General features: G+C 43.3%; 1 protein-coding gene across 6 annotated transcripts in view; it reads left to right on the top strand.

The window, feature by feature from the left end:
* Nucleotides 1-16,779, top strand: part of C15H8orf48 (chromosome 15 C8orf48 homolog) — a 114,309-nt gene that overhangs the window by 46,298 nt on the left and 51,232 nt on the right. Inside the window, exons 6-9 of one of the 6 annotated variants that reach the window (XM_055727123.1) lie at nucleotides 117-226; nucleotides 5,957-6,062; nucleotides 7,226-7,327; nucleotides 11,532-11,681. In XM_055727123.1, the coding sequence (XP_055583098.1) occupies nucleotides 117-135 (19 nt within the window). In that variant the 3' untranslated portion in view covers nucleotides 136-226; nucleotides 5,957-6,062; nucleotides 7,226-7,327; nucleotides 11,532-11,681. Of the gene's footprint in view, nucleotides 1-116; nucleotides 227-5,956; nucleotides 6,063-7,225; nucleotides 7,328-10,211; nucleotides 10,329-11,531; nucleotides 11,682-16,779 lie in introns of those variants that run through there. The other 5 variants (XM_055727118.1, XM_055727120.1, XM_055727122.1 and 2 more) reach the window with 5 other exon arrangements.

Genomic DNA, 16,779 nt, shown 5'->3' with positions numbered 1-16,779 from the left:
GGAGCTAGAAGTTTAAGCTTATGAAAGGTGTTCCAAAGGTCCTTAGAAAAGTAAATAATTCCGGTGAGTCTCATTGCAAACTGGCCATTAGCAGGTTTACGTCTTTATATCCACAGAGCAAATAAGCAGAACTGAAAGCAACAGTTTCAAAGGAAGGAGAATCACTCCCTGAACTGCTTTAGATGTTAGCAACAGCAAGACCTGAACAATGCAGACACATTGAGAGGTAAGTTAAAAGTCTTTTAGTTCATCTTCAAGCACTTTGTTGTAAGGGAAACCAGCGTGGTATCAAAATGGGCCTTTTATACAGAGCCTGTTTACTCAAGCAGCGCAAACCAGGAACTTAGCTTGGTAGCATGAAATGTGCAGAACATTGTCATTTTTGATCTGTTCACTTTTATTGGAGACAGTAAATGTAGTAGTCTCTGGTTCTCCCAATCTCTGCAAAGCGATTTTCCAGTAACTGTATTAAAGAGGGCTTTCTGCTGGTGCACGCAGCCTGTGGCTTAGGCGCACTGCTGCACCGATGGGTGCAGATCCCTGGTTGTCCTGTAGTCCCAGACCTTGTCTCCTTACAGTCAACAGATAAAGGCAGAAAGCACACCCGAGGAAGGCAGATAAACAACCTGACAAGATCTCCTACCACTGTCCTTTGTTAAATAGTCTGAAGCACATTTGTTCTCTTTAATGTAGATGCCACTTAAGTCTGCAGATAGGTGGTTTGAATTCAGCTTAATGGAAGTAAAATTTTTAGCAGAGACTGAGCCATTTCCAGGAGATATGATCCTCAGCAGGCCAGATATGAGAGGGTGCCCTGGTGTGTTTAGGGCAGAAGAGAGGGAAATTAATGGAAGTGCCCAAGGCAACAGGTGGTTTCCTATGCAGCTGCAGGAACAGTAGAGGAAGAGCCCTTGGCCTGATGAGAAATGCTTCTGGAAATTTTGCCAGTGGTGGTACACCCCAGCCTCCCAGTGGGAGATCTGCTGATTATATTTCTTTGGTGGCCGGAGGACCACTCACCATATCCTCTGGGCCTTACAAACAGCAGCTATCTGCCCTCTACAGAGAGAATGTTAAATGGTAGCAGATGCTGAAAGGTCAGATTTGATTGTTGGTCGCTATTACTGACACCTTCCAAACTTAGAGACACACTGTAGCATCGGACTGTTAACTGATGCTCCTTAAGATTGTCTGGGTTCCTCTTCCTCTTAACTTTGCTATTTCCTGGTTCATGGGAAAGGCTCCTAATATCAGCACCAATATCCTGCTTGTTCACAGATGGTTGCCGAGAGGAGACACCTGGCACTCTCTGGGTCTCTTTGCATTGCTCAGATAATATTAATTACAGCTCAAAGGGAAACAGCCGCCTGCCAACCTTTGACTTGACGCTGTTTGTATTATGAATGCCACAGAACACCATTCTTTCTCCATAGACCTGCAGTTTAGCCTGCTGAGAGAAATTCATTGCCACTTTCCAGGTTTCCGGATACTCCATTAGTGTTCCTGAGGCTGGGAAAAGGGCACTCTTGCTGATTACAGCACAGGGTGAATGTCAGGGCTTGTGACTACTGTCTGCTGCTTTGTTCCTAGCTTGACTTGCCTACATTTACAGAGGTGCCATGAGGCTGAAAGTATTGATGTGTATATAAAAAGTCATTTGAGATCACTGGATGAAAGGTAGCCAAACAGATAGTTTATTCAGAGCTGGTTTTTTTCTGGGCTTTGGAAGGTCTTTGTTAGCTTTATCCAGAGCCAGGGAGCTAAATATTTTCCCAGGTTCTTCTTCTGTCTGCTTGATAACAACCTTTTCCTATTGCAGCCGAAACTTCCACAGTGATGACCACAGGGCAGGGGGATAGGAGGGAAAATATGGAGGTTTAAGAGATTTAGCATGCTGAGCAAAGAGAATGAGCACAGTTCTATAAAAAGACTGGGTTCATTATGATTTTCCAAACACCCTTTCCCTTTCTCCACACCCTTGCTTCAGTTTTCTCCATATATTTTCTCAAATGATTTCTTGTATTTGCTATACAGCTGCAGTTCTCTCCTATTAGTACCTCATAGCCATTTTGTATTTATTCTCAGAGAGGAGGTTCTTTTCATCTTATTTCGGAAGGGTTTAATTTATCTGACCTACCTGATGTGTTTGTGTGAATGTATTTCTCTTTGCTGCCTGGAACCAGGAACCTTTCCCCTTCCCCAGCAGTGACATTGGATCACCCAAAGGCTTGTTCCTCTGAGTGCAAATCATATAAGTGCTTAACCTGGGTCATTTTCTACTGAGCATCTACGTGCAAGATCAGAAGTTGTTTTGCCTTTCTCATTCCTGCATAGTCAAATTGCTTCTTGGGCAGAAGGAAAATACAGAGTGACTCACTGATGTGCAAGACACAGCCAGAGACTTCCAAATCACAATTATGGGTTTGAGGGAAAGCTGTGTGCTTCAGAATTGTATTAATAGACTTGAAATGATGTGGAAATTTGTTGCATGCTCAGTTTTCCTGCATGCTGCTGGAAATCAGAAGCTGTTGATGTCTCCAGGCCAATGGTATCCTCTAGGAAGTCAGTTGCTGATCTCTATTCAGCTCCTAGAAGATGTGTGGATTCAGCACAGCTGTTCTCTTTACATCCAAGAAAGGGACATCATCTTAAAGAAATGTACCTCCCTGCTCATTTTTCAATTCCATTTCAGGACTGACTGTATAAGGTTTTAGATGTCACTTCATATGACCAGTTTAGGGGAGTGACATGGCCAGCACTTTGGACTCTGAAGGACAAGCCAGCACATTTGAAAAGTGGATGGTGGGAAATGTACTGTATATATAGGCTGAGGAGGGTAGCAGCATTCAGTGAAATCCCCTAGCTAGTTATAAGGTCATAAATAGAGTGTAATGAAAGATTAGAGCCAATTATCCTGTATGCATCCCTTGGATTTAGGCATGCTGGGACGCCCTGAATTTTGGGTCAGATTCTCCCTTCTCCCTAGCGGGGGAGGAGCAGACAGGTCCGTTCATTCCCAAGCGTGGCACTGCCCTGCAGCGTCTGTTTGGCCTTTCTGCTTCAGGCCCTCCTCTGACAGCAAAGCCAGGGAATTTCTGCCCCTCTGATATAGTGAAGGGGGCCATGAAATGCCACCCCCTCCCTGCTCTGCATCTGGCGTCCCTTCGGTGCTGCAGCGATGCGCTGCTCAGAGCGGCCAGGCCTCCCAGCTCTTGCACACAGAGGGGTTCTGGGGGCTTAGTACCCTCATGGAACTGCCTTCGCCAGCTCATAGGCCACACGCCAGGCCCTCACTTTCTCCAAAAGGAAGTTGCTTTGGTTATGACTTTTCTTCAAATACTGGGAAAAAAAACCCCAGAGCTCTCCTGGCTCCCTTGGCCTCTCTCGAGGGGTACTTGCTCTGGAGTAATTTTTTCTCTTTCATTTTTTACCCTAATGAAAACCACTATGCTGTGTCCGGTATTTTCTATTTGATCCTACCCGCCTTGTCTTCCATGATCTTAGTGCTGGATTTGGTTGAGAGATTTCTTGCAAAGCTGTTTTCTGTTAGAAGCTATTTAGCCACACCAAACCACTTCACAGGAACATCTACTTATACAAAACTTTCAACAAACATTCAGACATTCAAGACCTCCTTGTGCTGTGGGTGTGAGTGTTTCACACTGGCAATGTTAAGACTTTTTTCACTACTTTGTGCCAGAATGTAAATTTTTTTCGGAATGATAAAGCTGGAAAAACATGCTTCCACCTAGGAAAGTAAGGCAGTTCAGTGAGGCTGTTCCAGATCATCCTTCTTGCATGTATTTATTTCATGTGGAATTTCAAAACTTCAGTTTTCTGTTCCAGTTTGGGACAGCAGAAAGTTTGTGGAGCAAAAAATCTGAAGTTCAGTCAGTTCCTAGTCCTTGATTTAAAATATATCACATTTAAATGAAGAGAACCAAAAAAGATATCCAGGAAAGAATATCTAAAGCTCTTCATGATCTTTCACTGTTGTATCCCTGTCCTCCCATACACTCTTATCCATCATCTTCCCTTGCTGTACTCTAATTATAGATTCCCTGAGGCAGAGACCTGCCAATGTTTCCATCAGTAAAGTGCCAAGCACATCTATGATGCTTTACAATTAATCATAGAGAATGAATATTTTGTAAAGTGTTTAAGCTTTTCCTGTTAAAAAAAAATATCTATCTGCCATATCAGGCATGATTAAATTTCAGTGCCATATCCTTCCTTTGCTAAGATGCTAAATTAAACTTTTCCCTCTGTTGTTCTTGCTTCTTGCAAATGAGAGGCAAGGGCCGCACTCCCCTCTTCTTCCCACATTTAAGAATTTTTTTTCAAACCCCAGCAGCTTAGATACCAGCCCCAATCCCATCAAAATAATTTGAATGTCTAAGGTGTGTAAGAATAAGGGACAGTCATCTCAAATCTCCTTTAGCTGCCCATGGAGTCTTTGTGTTTACTGAACTTTAACTTTTTATTACCTAAAATGACACAAAATACCTAGAGTACAAGAGGCACCATGTTGAAGGCTGCATCATTCTCTCTGTCTTCCTTAGAAATGCCCAGGACCTGAGCACGTGCCATGGTTTAGCCCCAGCCAGCCCTATGCAGCCCCCCACTCACTGCCCCCCGTGGGATGGGGGAAAGAATTGGAAGGGTTGAAGTGAGAAAACTCACGGGGTGAGATGAAGGCCATTTAATAGGTAAACCAAGAGCCGGGCATGCAAGTAAAGCAGAACAGGGAATTCATTCACCGCGTCCCATGGGCAGGTCTCAGCCCCCCCAGGAGAGCAGGGCTGCATCTGCGCAACCGGGAATTGGGAAGACAAACACCATCGCTCCGAACGTCCCCCCCTCCTCCTTCTTCCCCATACGGCGTCATGCTCAGCAATAAAAAGCTGTGGTGGGCTGTGTCTTTGGCCAGTTGGGGTCAGCTGTCCCAGCTGTGCCCCCTGCCAGCTCCTTGTGCCCCCCCAGCCTATTTCTTGGCAGGGTGGTGTGAGAGACAGAAAAGGCCTTGGCTCCCTGTGAGCACTGCTCTGCAATAACGAAAACATCACTGTGTTATCAACACTCTTCTCAACAGGAATCCAAACCATTGTCCCATACCAGCTACTGTGTAAAAAGTTAACTCTATCCCAGTCAAAACCAGTACAGCACGTCAAACATCTTGCAAAGCAATAACTGTGTGACAGATCACCTTCTGTGCTGGTAGAAGCCTGGTTTCCAAAAGAAGGCATTTCACAGGTTAGCAAGTGCTGCAGAAAGCTCCTGCAAAATGAAGCTTCTCAACTTTCTCTTTATTCCCTGAACAAATTATTCATCATTAAAAGCAAACAGGCACGTAGCACTCAGGAGGGACGGGGCCTCTCATCACCAGCCGTGTCATGATGAATCTGCCGGCAGGGCTCTCCGGAGCTGGGTGGCCTGCAGCACGGAGCCCGCCTCGGCAATCAGCTGAGCATAACGCCGCAACCGCCCGATCAGCCACTTAGTAATTTGCTGAATTTACGGTGGGGGATGGAAAACCATTTCTTTGTGCCTTAATATAGAAGCAACGGAGACAAACACCCAAGATTCAGTGTCTGAAGAGCTGGCAAAGCCTTTCTTAAGTGTCTGTGTGAAACGATGACTTGTAAGTGTTTGCAGAGGTCCCCAGCGCTTTTGCCTGCTTCTGCTTTCCAGCCGGCTGGGCAAGCCTTTGTTCTGTCCGCCGAAATGTGCGCTGCCCCCACGCACCCCCGTGGGGTGACACTGGCTTGGCACAGCAGCAGCTGGGGTGGTTGCTGCCTGCTGTGCTGCTAAGTATGCATCATGCGGGCTGAGCAGTCAAGATTTAAATTGCTTCATGTCACTGTTCACTTAAATCTGAATGCAGATGTTGCTGTTAACCGTAATGAGGTTTATATTTTCCCTTCCATCTCGTACCTCGCACGGCTTTCCTTGACAGAGAGGACACGCTTTCACAGTGAAACGACAATCCTTAGGGAAACAAATGGAAGACTGCATGATCTCAAGCGAAGTGAGAAGCCCACCAGTGATAAAAGCTTCCTACGGTATCAGAACAGAGGCATTTGTGTGTACATGTGTGTGGGTGTATAAGAAAGGAAAAATCTTCAGGTTTGAGGTCTTGGAACCTTTGTAACAAGATAATGATTTCAGGCTGAAAGCAGCATTCGGCTGATCTTTTAATAGAATTCTTGATCAGAAAAGATCTATTCAGAGAGGCAGAGATCAGAGACAATCAATAACAACACTGACCCTGTATTACATTAGACCTAAGGTATGGCTTCATAGACACAGTTCTTTTTCAGAAAATAGAATGTTGTTTTCTGGTTACGAATCTAAATATAGTTGCTCTAAATTTTCTTCATCAAAAGGGAAGATGCGTTATTGGCTTTTTCAAAATTTTCTGAAGTCCACTTTTCATGATTTTTCCTTTCTTCATCTGTCAGGAGTCTTTCTTGAAATGAGATGTTTTTTCCTCTCTGCACAGTAAGGATTTGAGAATAAGTGGTTTTTCTTTAAGATCCTTAGGGATTCCATAATTTTGTATTATTATCGCTGTCTTACAAACTGAATTTTACCCAAACATGCTGAAGGAACTTTAAACAGACAGTGATTCCCTTTGCGTTATCACAAATGGTTCTGTGGATATTTCCAAATCTGTTCAATTTGACTCTCCAGCTCAGAGTGATTCAGGAAGTGCCATTAGGAATATCAAAGTAAGAAAAAAAATCCATCTAGAAATTAATTTTATTGCTTGCCTTTATAAAAATAATCTATTCATTCTGTGATGTATTACCAATGAGTCCTTGCCTCATTAACTGTTAGTTACTTAGCTATTAGCCACCCATAAATCAACCTATTAACAATTTCTGCTCCTGATCTACAGTCATGGTTTGACTGTCAATATCCAAAGAGGCTGGTCTGAATTCAGGGACATGTAGTCATGATTTTTCTCCTCTGTATCCGTAAGTTAAAAAAAAATTTAATGGCCTGAGCATTGCTCCATGGGGAGATAAAGAGTCAGAACTGTCAAACCAGGCAGCAAAATCAAAAGATGTGGTGAAGGATGATGATGATCACAGAAGGAGACATCCAGCAGAACAGCCTCCTCCTGAGGGTAACGCATGGTGATTAGTGCTGGTTAGGGCTTAGATATTATTTGTCTTAATAAGCAGATTATTCAGTTGTTCATATATTTTTTTTCCTGAAGCATTTGTCACTGCTGCATTGCTAGCTGGCTGCAGGATGGTTGAAGCAAGCATCTGGACAAGACACTGGAGAAGAGCTGAGGTCATAGCGTGAATCATTTCCTGTAAGTCTTTCTTCTGTTAGACACTCGCTTTCCCCAAGGTGCAGGCAATGTTTTCCAGGTAGAAGCCTTTCATTAGCAAAGGGGTTTGACCCACGGGATCTAAGTCTGTGGAAGATTAATGTGATGGCATGAGCTCCTAAAAGTGAGCAAAGAAGGGAGAAAAGGGTTGGACAAAGCACCTCTAAAAGCCTGCTTTGTCATCTGTCTTACCAATGTTTTAACCGCCAGTCACCCTGAAGAACCTAGGTCCTGCTGGGCTACAACACTGGCAGAATTGTCAGATTAGTTGAATAATGTTGTCAGAGTTGTGCTTTTTATGATGTATGTCATGACCATCCTCAGAATGTTGTAGTTTGCCAGAAGGCCGTTTAAGCCAGAAGAAATCCACTAATGGGAAGAGTGCCACAGAATCCTAAATTCGGGGAAGTTTTCCCCTAACTGACCTGAACAGATGGAAAGACAAGGGAGATTAACAAATAAATGGGTGGTAATGCCATTTTGAACAAGGGAAGAGATGAAAAATTGAGCAGGTTGCTATTGTGTGTAGGCGTGGTGTGTAGAGGTATCCAGGTGCACCACCTTTAAGGTGTTAGTCTAAGTGACAGTACTCAAGATGTATTTTCCATTTGTAAATAGTGCCTTGAGTTTGTATGGCTAATGGGTGCTTCAAGGATTCATGGTAACAGCGGGGAAAGAAATTTGATGCTAAAATTATATTTTTGGTTATTTTCCTCTTTTTGTAATCTTCTTTCTTGCTTAATAATTAAGAGCCTAACTTTTTTGTGTGCTACAATTAAATTATATGCTTTCACCTTTAATCTGCTTGATGTTGAGTGAATTCAGCTGAAGCTAGCAAACACAAACCAGATTACTGCTCCAGAGGAGACAAATCCATTTATAACAGTAAGTGTAGGAAACCTCTTGATGTGTGTCTGCCATTTGAGGTGCACCCTACAATGGAATATGTCTCCTGCTCTTCAAAAATGAGCTTGAGGACTGGTATCACCAGCTGCAGGGTGCTAGGAACAAGTGTCTGTGTCAGTAGAGATCAATTTATATGTAGGTATTCCCCAGTCATCTCAGTGAGCTGTATAATTTCAAAGATAATTGATCAGAATGTGAGAATGATTAAAATGAATCATGTATTTCAACAAAATAAGTTGATTCTGTATGAATAACAGTGCGGCCAGCAAGGTCTCAGTTTCTCACGTGGTTTCCATAACTTATACAACATCTCATCATTGTATTTTTTCATTAAAACCTTAATAATTAGATCCCACCTCACTGGGACTGTACGCTCTGCTTGTCTTCAAACAAGCTAGCAATAAACAAGACGTTCCTGCTGATCACAGTGTGGCTCTGAGCTAATATGTTAATAAAACCATCCAGGCAGGATAAAGGCTAGTAAAAGGATTTGACAGAGGTGTAAGGTCTGTGTGGGGTCGGTCCGCAGGCTTATTACAGGACTGGTGACCGGAGGGAGAAATTATCCCCCTTCTCATGCCAGGTCTCCCTAAATTTGAAAAATCCTCAAGCAAAGGTGTGTCTCGAAGAAAAGAAACGTGTAAATGTTGTAATTTCAGTGGGATAAAAAGTTAGTTCTCTCTGTGCGTGTGTGTGTGTTAGAAAAGAACAAATCTTTACTGTGGAATGTAAGCAGTTTCAAAGGCAGTTGAAGCTAGAAGATGCAAGTTAAGACCTTGAGCTATAAAAATAGTTGTAGAAGCGAATGCATAATGTGACATTACACAAAAGGATTAGTGGGAGTGAGAATAGTGTTAAACTTTGCTCTTTAATAGGCAGTGTGGGACACAGTCACATTCAAAAGAACCAGACTCAAATATAATCACTGCATCTTCGTCTAAATGATGGACCTCATGCTTGTAGTTGAACAGAATAGCTCACCTTTGAGTAAAGGAAAATTATACTCATCAGGTTGGTAGTGAGAGCACAGGTAGCTTTGAAAAATGCCCTTGAAGCTTGAAGACATCCAGAAAAGCTGCTGTGACCTACTGATAATACTAGCTTAGACAAACTGCCAGCAATTTGTTTCCTCCTGTAAAAAGGACAACACAGGTATGTGAAGGATGAGATCCAGAGGTGAGAGAGGAAGAACTTTCAGGCTGTAGAGAGGCAAGCCAAACAAGAAATCGGCTGTAACCCCTGAAGGCAGGGCATGGTGGTGCGATGCTGAACTGCCTTGGCAGACAGAAGTTTATCTCACCACCTATTCGGAATTTTTTTCATTCAGCTGCAGACCTCCTGGCTGCATTTGATGAAATAAAGGTTGTCCCATAGACAGAGCAGTGCCCTCCTGATAACAGTTTCAGGGAAATTACCTTCAACAGATCAATGGGCAGATGGGACTTCATGATGTAATGGGTCTCTCTCACCCAGGCTGGTGGAGGACCTGTGTTACAGCTGCAACTTGGTAGGTAAATTCAGACGCCATCCAGATGGGTCACGGTAACTTGGGCATACTGGCTGTCATATTGCAACAGTTTACAAAGGACAGGGAAGCAGGAACATAATCATATTCCTCCTAACCTCTTAGCTGTCCTTTTTGGCCAGAAGGAAGGGATTTGCCCCCTCTGGATGATCCCTCTTGCTCCTTTCTTGTCCGGTGTGAATCTCCAGCTGTGGCTTGCTTGGGGAGCAGAAGCTACAGACCGAACATTCAGACCTGTGTCCCCCGAAGCAGCTATATCTGTACGAACACAGCAAGTTTCAGCAAGTTAGATCTGTTTCTAATCCTGTATTTGAAAATGAGCTTAAATGCCAGTGGTGACGTAATTATCATTTACATTTAGATTCTGTTTATTTTTATTCCTATTAACTGAATCTGGATTCTAACAGTTTGATTTTTTTTTTTTTATTCATCCAGGCTCTCTTTGATATGAACAGCTCATTTCTTACTTAAAGCCTGCCAAATTTCATGCCTTATTGATTCAATAAACGAAGAAGAATGACAGGTAGAAGGGGAAATGGATGTTTCCTCCCCAAGGGAAGTCTTATAAATTTGATATGAACTGTTTCTCTAGGAAATGTTTCCTCTGATTGCCACTTAAATGGGTCTGGAAGGAAGTTAGAGAGTATCATTCACCTCAGGTTTGTCCTGGATATGCATAGCTGGAGAGATGCTTTGCTTTTAAGATATCTCATGCACCATATTCCATAAACATGAACTGCCTATATGTGAGAGATGGCTTAAAAATAACTGCGCGTCTCTATCTGCAGCCTGTCTTTCTGTGGTTCTTTGCTCTCAGTGCTGCTGTGTGCTCTGACACTCCTGAGGACTTTCCTGGAGGTAGGAGCTACCAAAGCACGCTGTCATTAGGTGTGTCCTTGTTCACAAATAGGCACACTTCAAATGCAGGAGCTCAAGTGGTTTCTCAGCCCCTTCATATCCATAGAGCGTGAGGCAAAGACAAAAGAGCCAGGGCATCGACCAGCGTATGGCAGCTGGAAATCCAGACTGAGAAGAGCAGGCCAGGGGATTAAGGCAGGGACCTAAGTGCTTCTGAGCAATGGGTTTGTTTATTCTCCCAGAAAGATCAAGGAGATTTATCTTTAGAAGAAACAGAAGTAATAACAGCTAGGGTCATCAGCAAGATTTCTCCAAGTACTTACTCCCATAAATATCCACTGGGGTGACAGAGTTCCCTAATGGGATGGTGTTGAAAGAATTGCCAGAATAATTAGTTTTCTATTAGGATACACACGACATTTGATATCTCTCAAAACTATTGTTTCAGGCTCTCCACAGACACAAACACACCAGTTATGCTGGATTCACCTGCTCGCACTTTCCTTCAGAACAGAGAGGTTTACGAGAGTCCTATTTTTTAATTTAAGATCCTGAGATAATTACATGACTTCAGGAGGCAAGAGACTCATTGGGCTGTGACTCAATCCAGGCAGGCATGCAAGTGAGAGAATAGACAAGTCACAGCTAATAAGAAAGCTCTTTATTGTACGCAAAAAGTTACATTAAACTAGTATTATAAAGGCTGCAAACTGACGAACTCCACAATCAGAAAACAGCAGAATAGAGGTTGACTTTATGAATTTAATTAGCCCCTTTGCCCATTTACATTATGATATACTCCTTAATTACATGATCACATCCTTTTCCAGAGGACTGCTGTCTTGAGGTTAGATATTGTTGCCAGCTTTATGTATTGTTAATTTACTTTTTTAACAGAGCATGCAAACCGAATGTGGCAATTGCTTTCCACTCATTTTTTCTATTATGGCGAACTGCTCTTACAGAAGAAGGCTGCAGGGAATATCAGAGCACATAACACATAAAGTGCAACCTATCCTACGGATTTCCACAAGTCTAGCAGGAGAGGTAAGACTTTCATTTCCTTATGAGCAAGGTTGCATCATGCAGGTGAGCTCAGAGATACTGGTCTCCTCAGGTAACCAGCTTTGCTGACAGTAGGGAAATCTGCTGTGCAATTTACTTCTGTGCTGGGCATTTCCAATCTTTCAGACACAATGGACCAGATTTACAAATAATGTAAGCTGAAGTAGCTTCTACAAACTTTGGAAATCCAGAGACAGGATGAATTTTGATCCTTTAAATAGATTGAAGCAGATTCACAGGCAGGAATACATCAAACCCTGAAAGATAAAATTTTTTTTGGTCATGGCTTTTATTTCCTCACAGTTACTTGCTTGCAATTTTAGTATTTCTCAAGTTGGCTGCCTCTTTGTTTTCCACTTTCCTCTCTTGCTCCCCTCCTTATCAGGCTTTTAAAAATACCCTCTGTAAAAATCCTTCTTGTTAGAAATCACCCTGTACCCACTGCACATGATGCTCTGGTGAGTGTGTGAACAGGGCAGTCCTGAACATTGACCCACACAGTCCGAGATGTGGTTGGGAATGTTGTTCACTGCATGCTGGTCTGAGCCGGGTCACATCCTTGCTTTTGTCAGTGAGTAGGTCCGATAAGTCCTTCAGAATAGCTGCAATTCTGTGGTACTTCTTGTGTAATGTGTACTAGCCCCAAATTGAGGCAGAAGGCAGCCACTGTTCAAGACAGCAGAGCTCCCAGCGATGGAAGCCTGCTCTCACCCATCGGTGCTGGTGTTGGCCGACACCACGCCCTGCTGCAGGGCAGAAATAGAAGTCAAAGCAACTTTGCTTCCAAGGATTGTCTTTTTCTTTGCTTCAACAACAGCTTGAGAAAACCAACCATCTCCCTCTGATCCTTACAGATGCTCCATCAGAAGCAACTTTGCCTTTTATTTGACAATCACCTCTGCAGACAAAAAAGAGAAATGGACTGTGTCCTTGCTGTGCAAAGAGCCCAACGCAAACAGAGCAACATGTGTACATGCAAGGAAGAGGCTGTGTGTGGAGTAACAAAGCAGGTGGCAAGCAAGGACATCTGATTTATGGAAGAGTCGTCGGGACTCATCCTCTTCCCAGCTCTGCACTTTGTAGAAATGGGCCCTTCATTTTAGCCTAATAATGAGTCCAGAATATGGTATAATGAGTGCTACCACTGTCAGACAACAGACCTTAAAGTTTTTTCAGCCTTTTAACAGACATGGACAGACTTCCAGCCTTTTTGTCTGCAGCTTTGATTAAACTCTTGCTGAAGTTTCCCTTTGTTGATACATTCCCTTTCAGGCAAAGGTGAAGAGTAGGAGAAAAAACCCAGCCGATGTCTGAGAGCATGTAGGCTCCCATCTCCATCCCTAATAGCGCTATACAGATCTAAGCCACTTGTTGCCTTTCCCTGCTCAGTGTCTTGACTGGTTGGGTCATGTGGCTTATGAAATGCCTTGCCTAGTGAGGGCACTGGCTGAGATGATTGACAGCTTTTCCATGTCAGAAGACCAGGCTGGCTCAATCCACGGCAGGGAGCTTTAAAGCCTTAAAACGAGCAGTATCTTCACTGCTCACAGGAGCCCATTAGTGATTTTCTGCTTTTGAATCTAAGTTTAGGATGTACCATTAGGATCCCAGCTAACCTTATCAGAGATGTCAAAAGGAGTTAGCAAGAAACTCTCACTGTTTGATTCCCGTCTGACCACAGAAACGAAAAAAAGGAAGAAAAGAAGATGAAGATAGAGGGGGAAATAATGCTGTGGGGAGGGTTCTTCTAGCCTCTAACGGAGTGCTATCGACTGTTAATAGATACTACATGGCACTATGTTAATAACAGAGTATCAGTGTTTATCAGGCACTACATGACAGGTGAAATTTCTGATCACTGTGTTGATAATGAGTCCGTCCAAGAGAAGTGTTTCGAATTGGCTGCAGATTGTAATTAGCTTTTCCCCAGCCTTTGTTTTTCCCTCATTTCTCCTCCCATCCTGATATACCACTCTCACTACTTACACAATTTTTTCTGTCAGGATTCAGGAAAAAAATGAAGCCATTCATGATCTTTCACCATGATAAGTCGTTCCTGAATCTCATTAATATTGTCAGATCTTATCAGAAAAGTGACAGAGACACTTGCATCAGCCCTCTGCCTGACGGTGTCTGCTGCCACATGGAGACACGGGAAGAGAAGGATGTGGCATCTCTGTCTATTATCTTTAACTAGCACAAGTCATGACACAAAAGCTGTGGTAAACCTTTCCCATACATACTTCTTGCAGAACTTGCATGGTGCTCTAAAACAGCAGAAAGAAGAGAGGAAACTTCTGATTTCATTTGGCATTAAAGGTTCTTCCTTCAGGCAGCCATTGATGCAAAATGCACCTGCTGCTCCATTGCAGTCTGCCATGGCCTGACATGGACTGAGCACTGCTTGGCTGTAGTCACAACACACAGGAGAATGCCGTTAGCATTTAATCTGAATTGCAGGGTGAGTATTACTACCTAATCCTACCCTCACTTCATCATACAGCCATACTTGTAACCCAGATTTCAACCTAGCCAGTGTCTGCTGATTCTCTTCTTGCTGCGCTGCAAGAGGTACTTCCATTAAGCTCAGCAGAAGGATCAGGCTGTCCAGGTGAGGCAAGTAATGGGCTCTCACCCGAAGCCTCTGTTTACGTGCCTTTTTTTAAAATCTGCTTCTCTTCAAACTTATCCAAGACCACTGATTTTGACATGTATAAGAGCTTTCAGCATTAGGATCTGGGTGTGAAAGTCTGATTACCCATCACTTTGCCTACAAGATGAGCTATCTCTTGCTTCTTGCCTCCATCCATGTGTTTGGTAGTTTTCCTGATGGGTGGAAACAGAAGAATGTAGCAGGATGATGAGGGAAGATAAATATGTAAGAAAGGTTAGGAATCTGTAGGCAAGGGCATCTCAGGTTGCTTACGTTATGGGAGACTTCCACACTCCCGGGCTGCCTCAGGCTCCTCTTTAAAAATCTTCAAAGAACGTTTCCCTCTGACCGCATTAGGGCAACCTCTTAGACCTGAGATACGTTCCCAGAAATTTGCAGGGGAATCTGGTAATTGATGATAGTCATGAATATCTGAAAGATAAAGTTTAATCAGAAGGCAGATAAAAATAGTGAAGTCAGAATTCATGCAGGGTGGGACTTCTAAAGCATGTCACGAGTTGCTGGTGCTTTCTTTGGAAGCAAGCAGCCTGGTTCAAACTCTGCTTATAGTTGGAAAAACAACTGATTTTCATGCCGTTCCCTGCTATGGATAATTCTAGGGGGAAAAAACAGAGAAAATCAATGTTTTTTCACTTTGTGCTGAAATGCACAATGAAAGCGTTGAAGATGAACAGTCATAGAGGTTCTAAAAAACCCTGATTCTTCTACCTCTGAGAACAGAAGTAACATAACTATACCTCCATGTATTATCCAGATCTAAGGCAGCAGACACAGCTATTGAAATGGCTGCACACATTGCAAGTGTCTCTCCACTGTCATCCTGCCAGAGGTACAGCTGAGACCTCAGGAGAGAAAGAAGTCCAAAGCGGTGCCTCGTGTTTGCCCCCTCCTTGTTGAGAATCACAACTGCAGCCTTCCAGGCCCTTGAGGTACTTGTTTGTTTATAGCCAGTGAACCCTGACAAAGCATTAGGACAGGTTCTTACAATGAGGCGCTTCATCCTCAACAGTCATCGGGCTGGCGTTCGCTCATCTGCCCAGCCAAGACTGCCCGGTGACATGATACAGTACATTCATTTGATTTCATGAAGGAACACTGTGGCGTGATGAGCACAATGCTTGTACCCTGGAACAGAAAGGGTAACATTGCACAAAGCTGTAGTGGGTCTGAAGCCAGCCTGTTCGGCAGCCCAACTCTGGCTGTGCTCCGATGGAAGGCTCTGGGCAACCCCTGCTTTTCAGAGGTTTGCCCCCACGCCTTCAAAAGCCAGACCCATGCCCAGACAACTCTCAGGTATCATTATTTCTCAAGACAGTACAGTCTAGAAAAACAGCAAAGAGCAAAGCCAGGCTGAGAGATTTTATATTCTGAGGAATATAAGCATATATTGATGTCCTGGGTGAGCAGCCTTGGGGTGGTGTGCTTGGGAAAGGGGAATTACTGGTTTTAGCTATGATCTGTATTGTAAGGGACAAGGTAACTCAGAAAGGGAAGAGCTGTAAAATGGTGGGGATGCCATCTCTTAACAAAGCATATGAAACAACTGATTTCCACTTGAGCAAGACCCTTTGCAGGGATTGTCTTCCTCCATTTTCCCCTTGATGCCTCCGTTCTTGTTATTTTGTCACTTCATCACTGGAAGGAATGTGCTGAGGTGCAGGAGCATGCTCTGTCTACCCATGGTGCAAGCAGCTGTTAGCTGACAAACGAGATGCTCAGAGAGGCATTTTAAAATATGGTGTGATTCTGATGAACATTAAATTTCTTTTAGAGGACAGCATGCTTCCAGACAGAGAAACAAGATCTCTTCCCTGTGAATAGACAGCAAAGTATCAATCCTTCCTTTAAAAAAAACACAGGGTTTTAATTGTGAGACAAATGAACATGAATGCCTCCCTTTCTTTCACTTTGCAAAAAGAGGCTGACTAGGAAACTAATTAAGTGGTTGGTTAACTTTACGCATATAAGTAGCTTCATTTAATTTTAAGTCAGGTTACTGCAGCTTCCTATTGAAAGCATCAGCAGAAAGGCGGGCAACTAAATCTCCATAAAAATGCTGTTAATCTTGAGGAGACCTTGAAAGGCTCCTGCATTCCCTAATGGAGCCTTGCATGCGCTTTTCTTTTCACAGTCTCATTTCTATGCGGTGCACTTTCACTTGTGTGCCAGAAAAAATACAGTAACTCAGGAAGAACCATGAACCTTCCTTGAAATAATAATCTGTAACTCCCATGGAAGAGGAATAGAAATAGGAGTAGGATGCATGTTATGAACATGCCGTTGGCTCAGCAGTGCAGCAGGTGTACAGGACAGTGCCAGCGGTAACTCAAATGAGACGTCCGTCAGGGTTCTTCAATGCGTGCTACGTAAATTTTAGAACTGATTCATCATGCAAAATGTCTGTAG

Source organism: Falco cherrug, chromosome 15 (assembly GCF_023634085.1).
Source record: "Falco cherrug isolate bFalChe1 chromosome 15, bFalChe1.pri, whole genome shotgun sequence".
Taxonomy (NCBI): Eukaryota; Metazoa; Chordata; class Aves; order Falconiformes; family Falconidae; genus Falco; species Falco cherrug.
The sequence above is the reverse complement of the archived record's forward strand: the minus strand, read 5'-3'. Positions and strand labels throughout refer to the sequence as shown.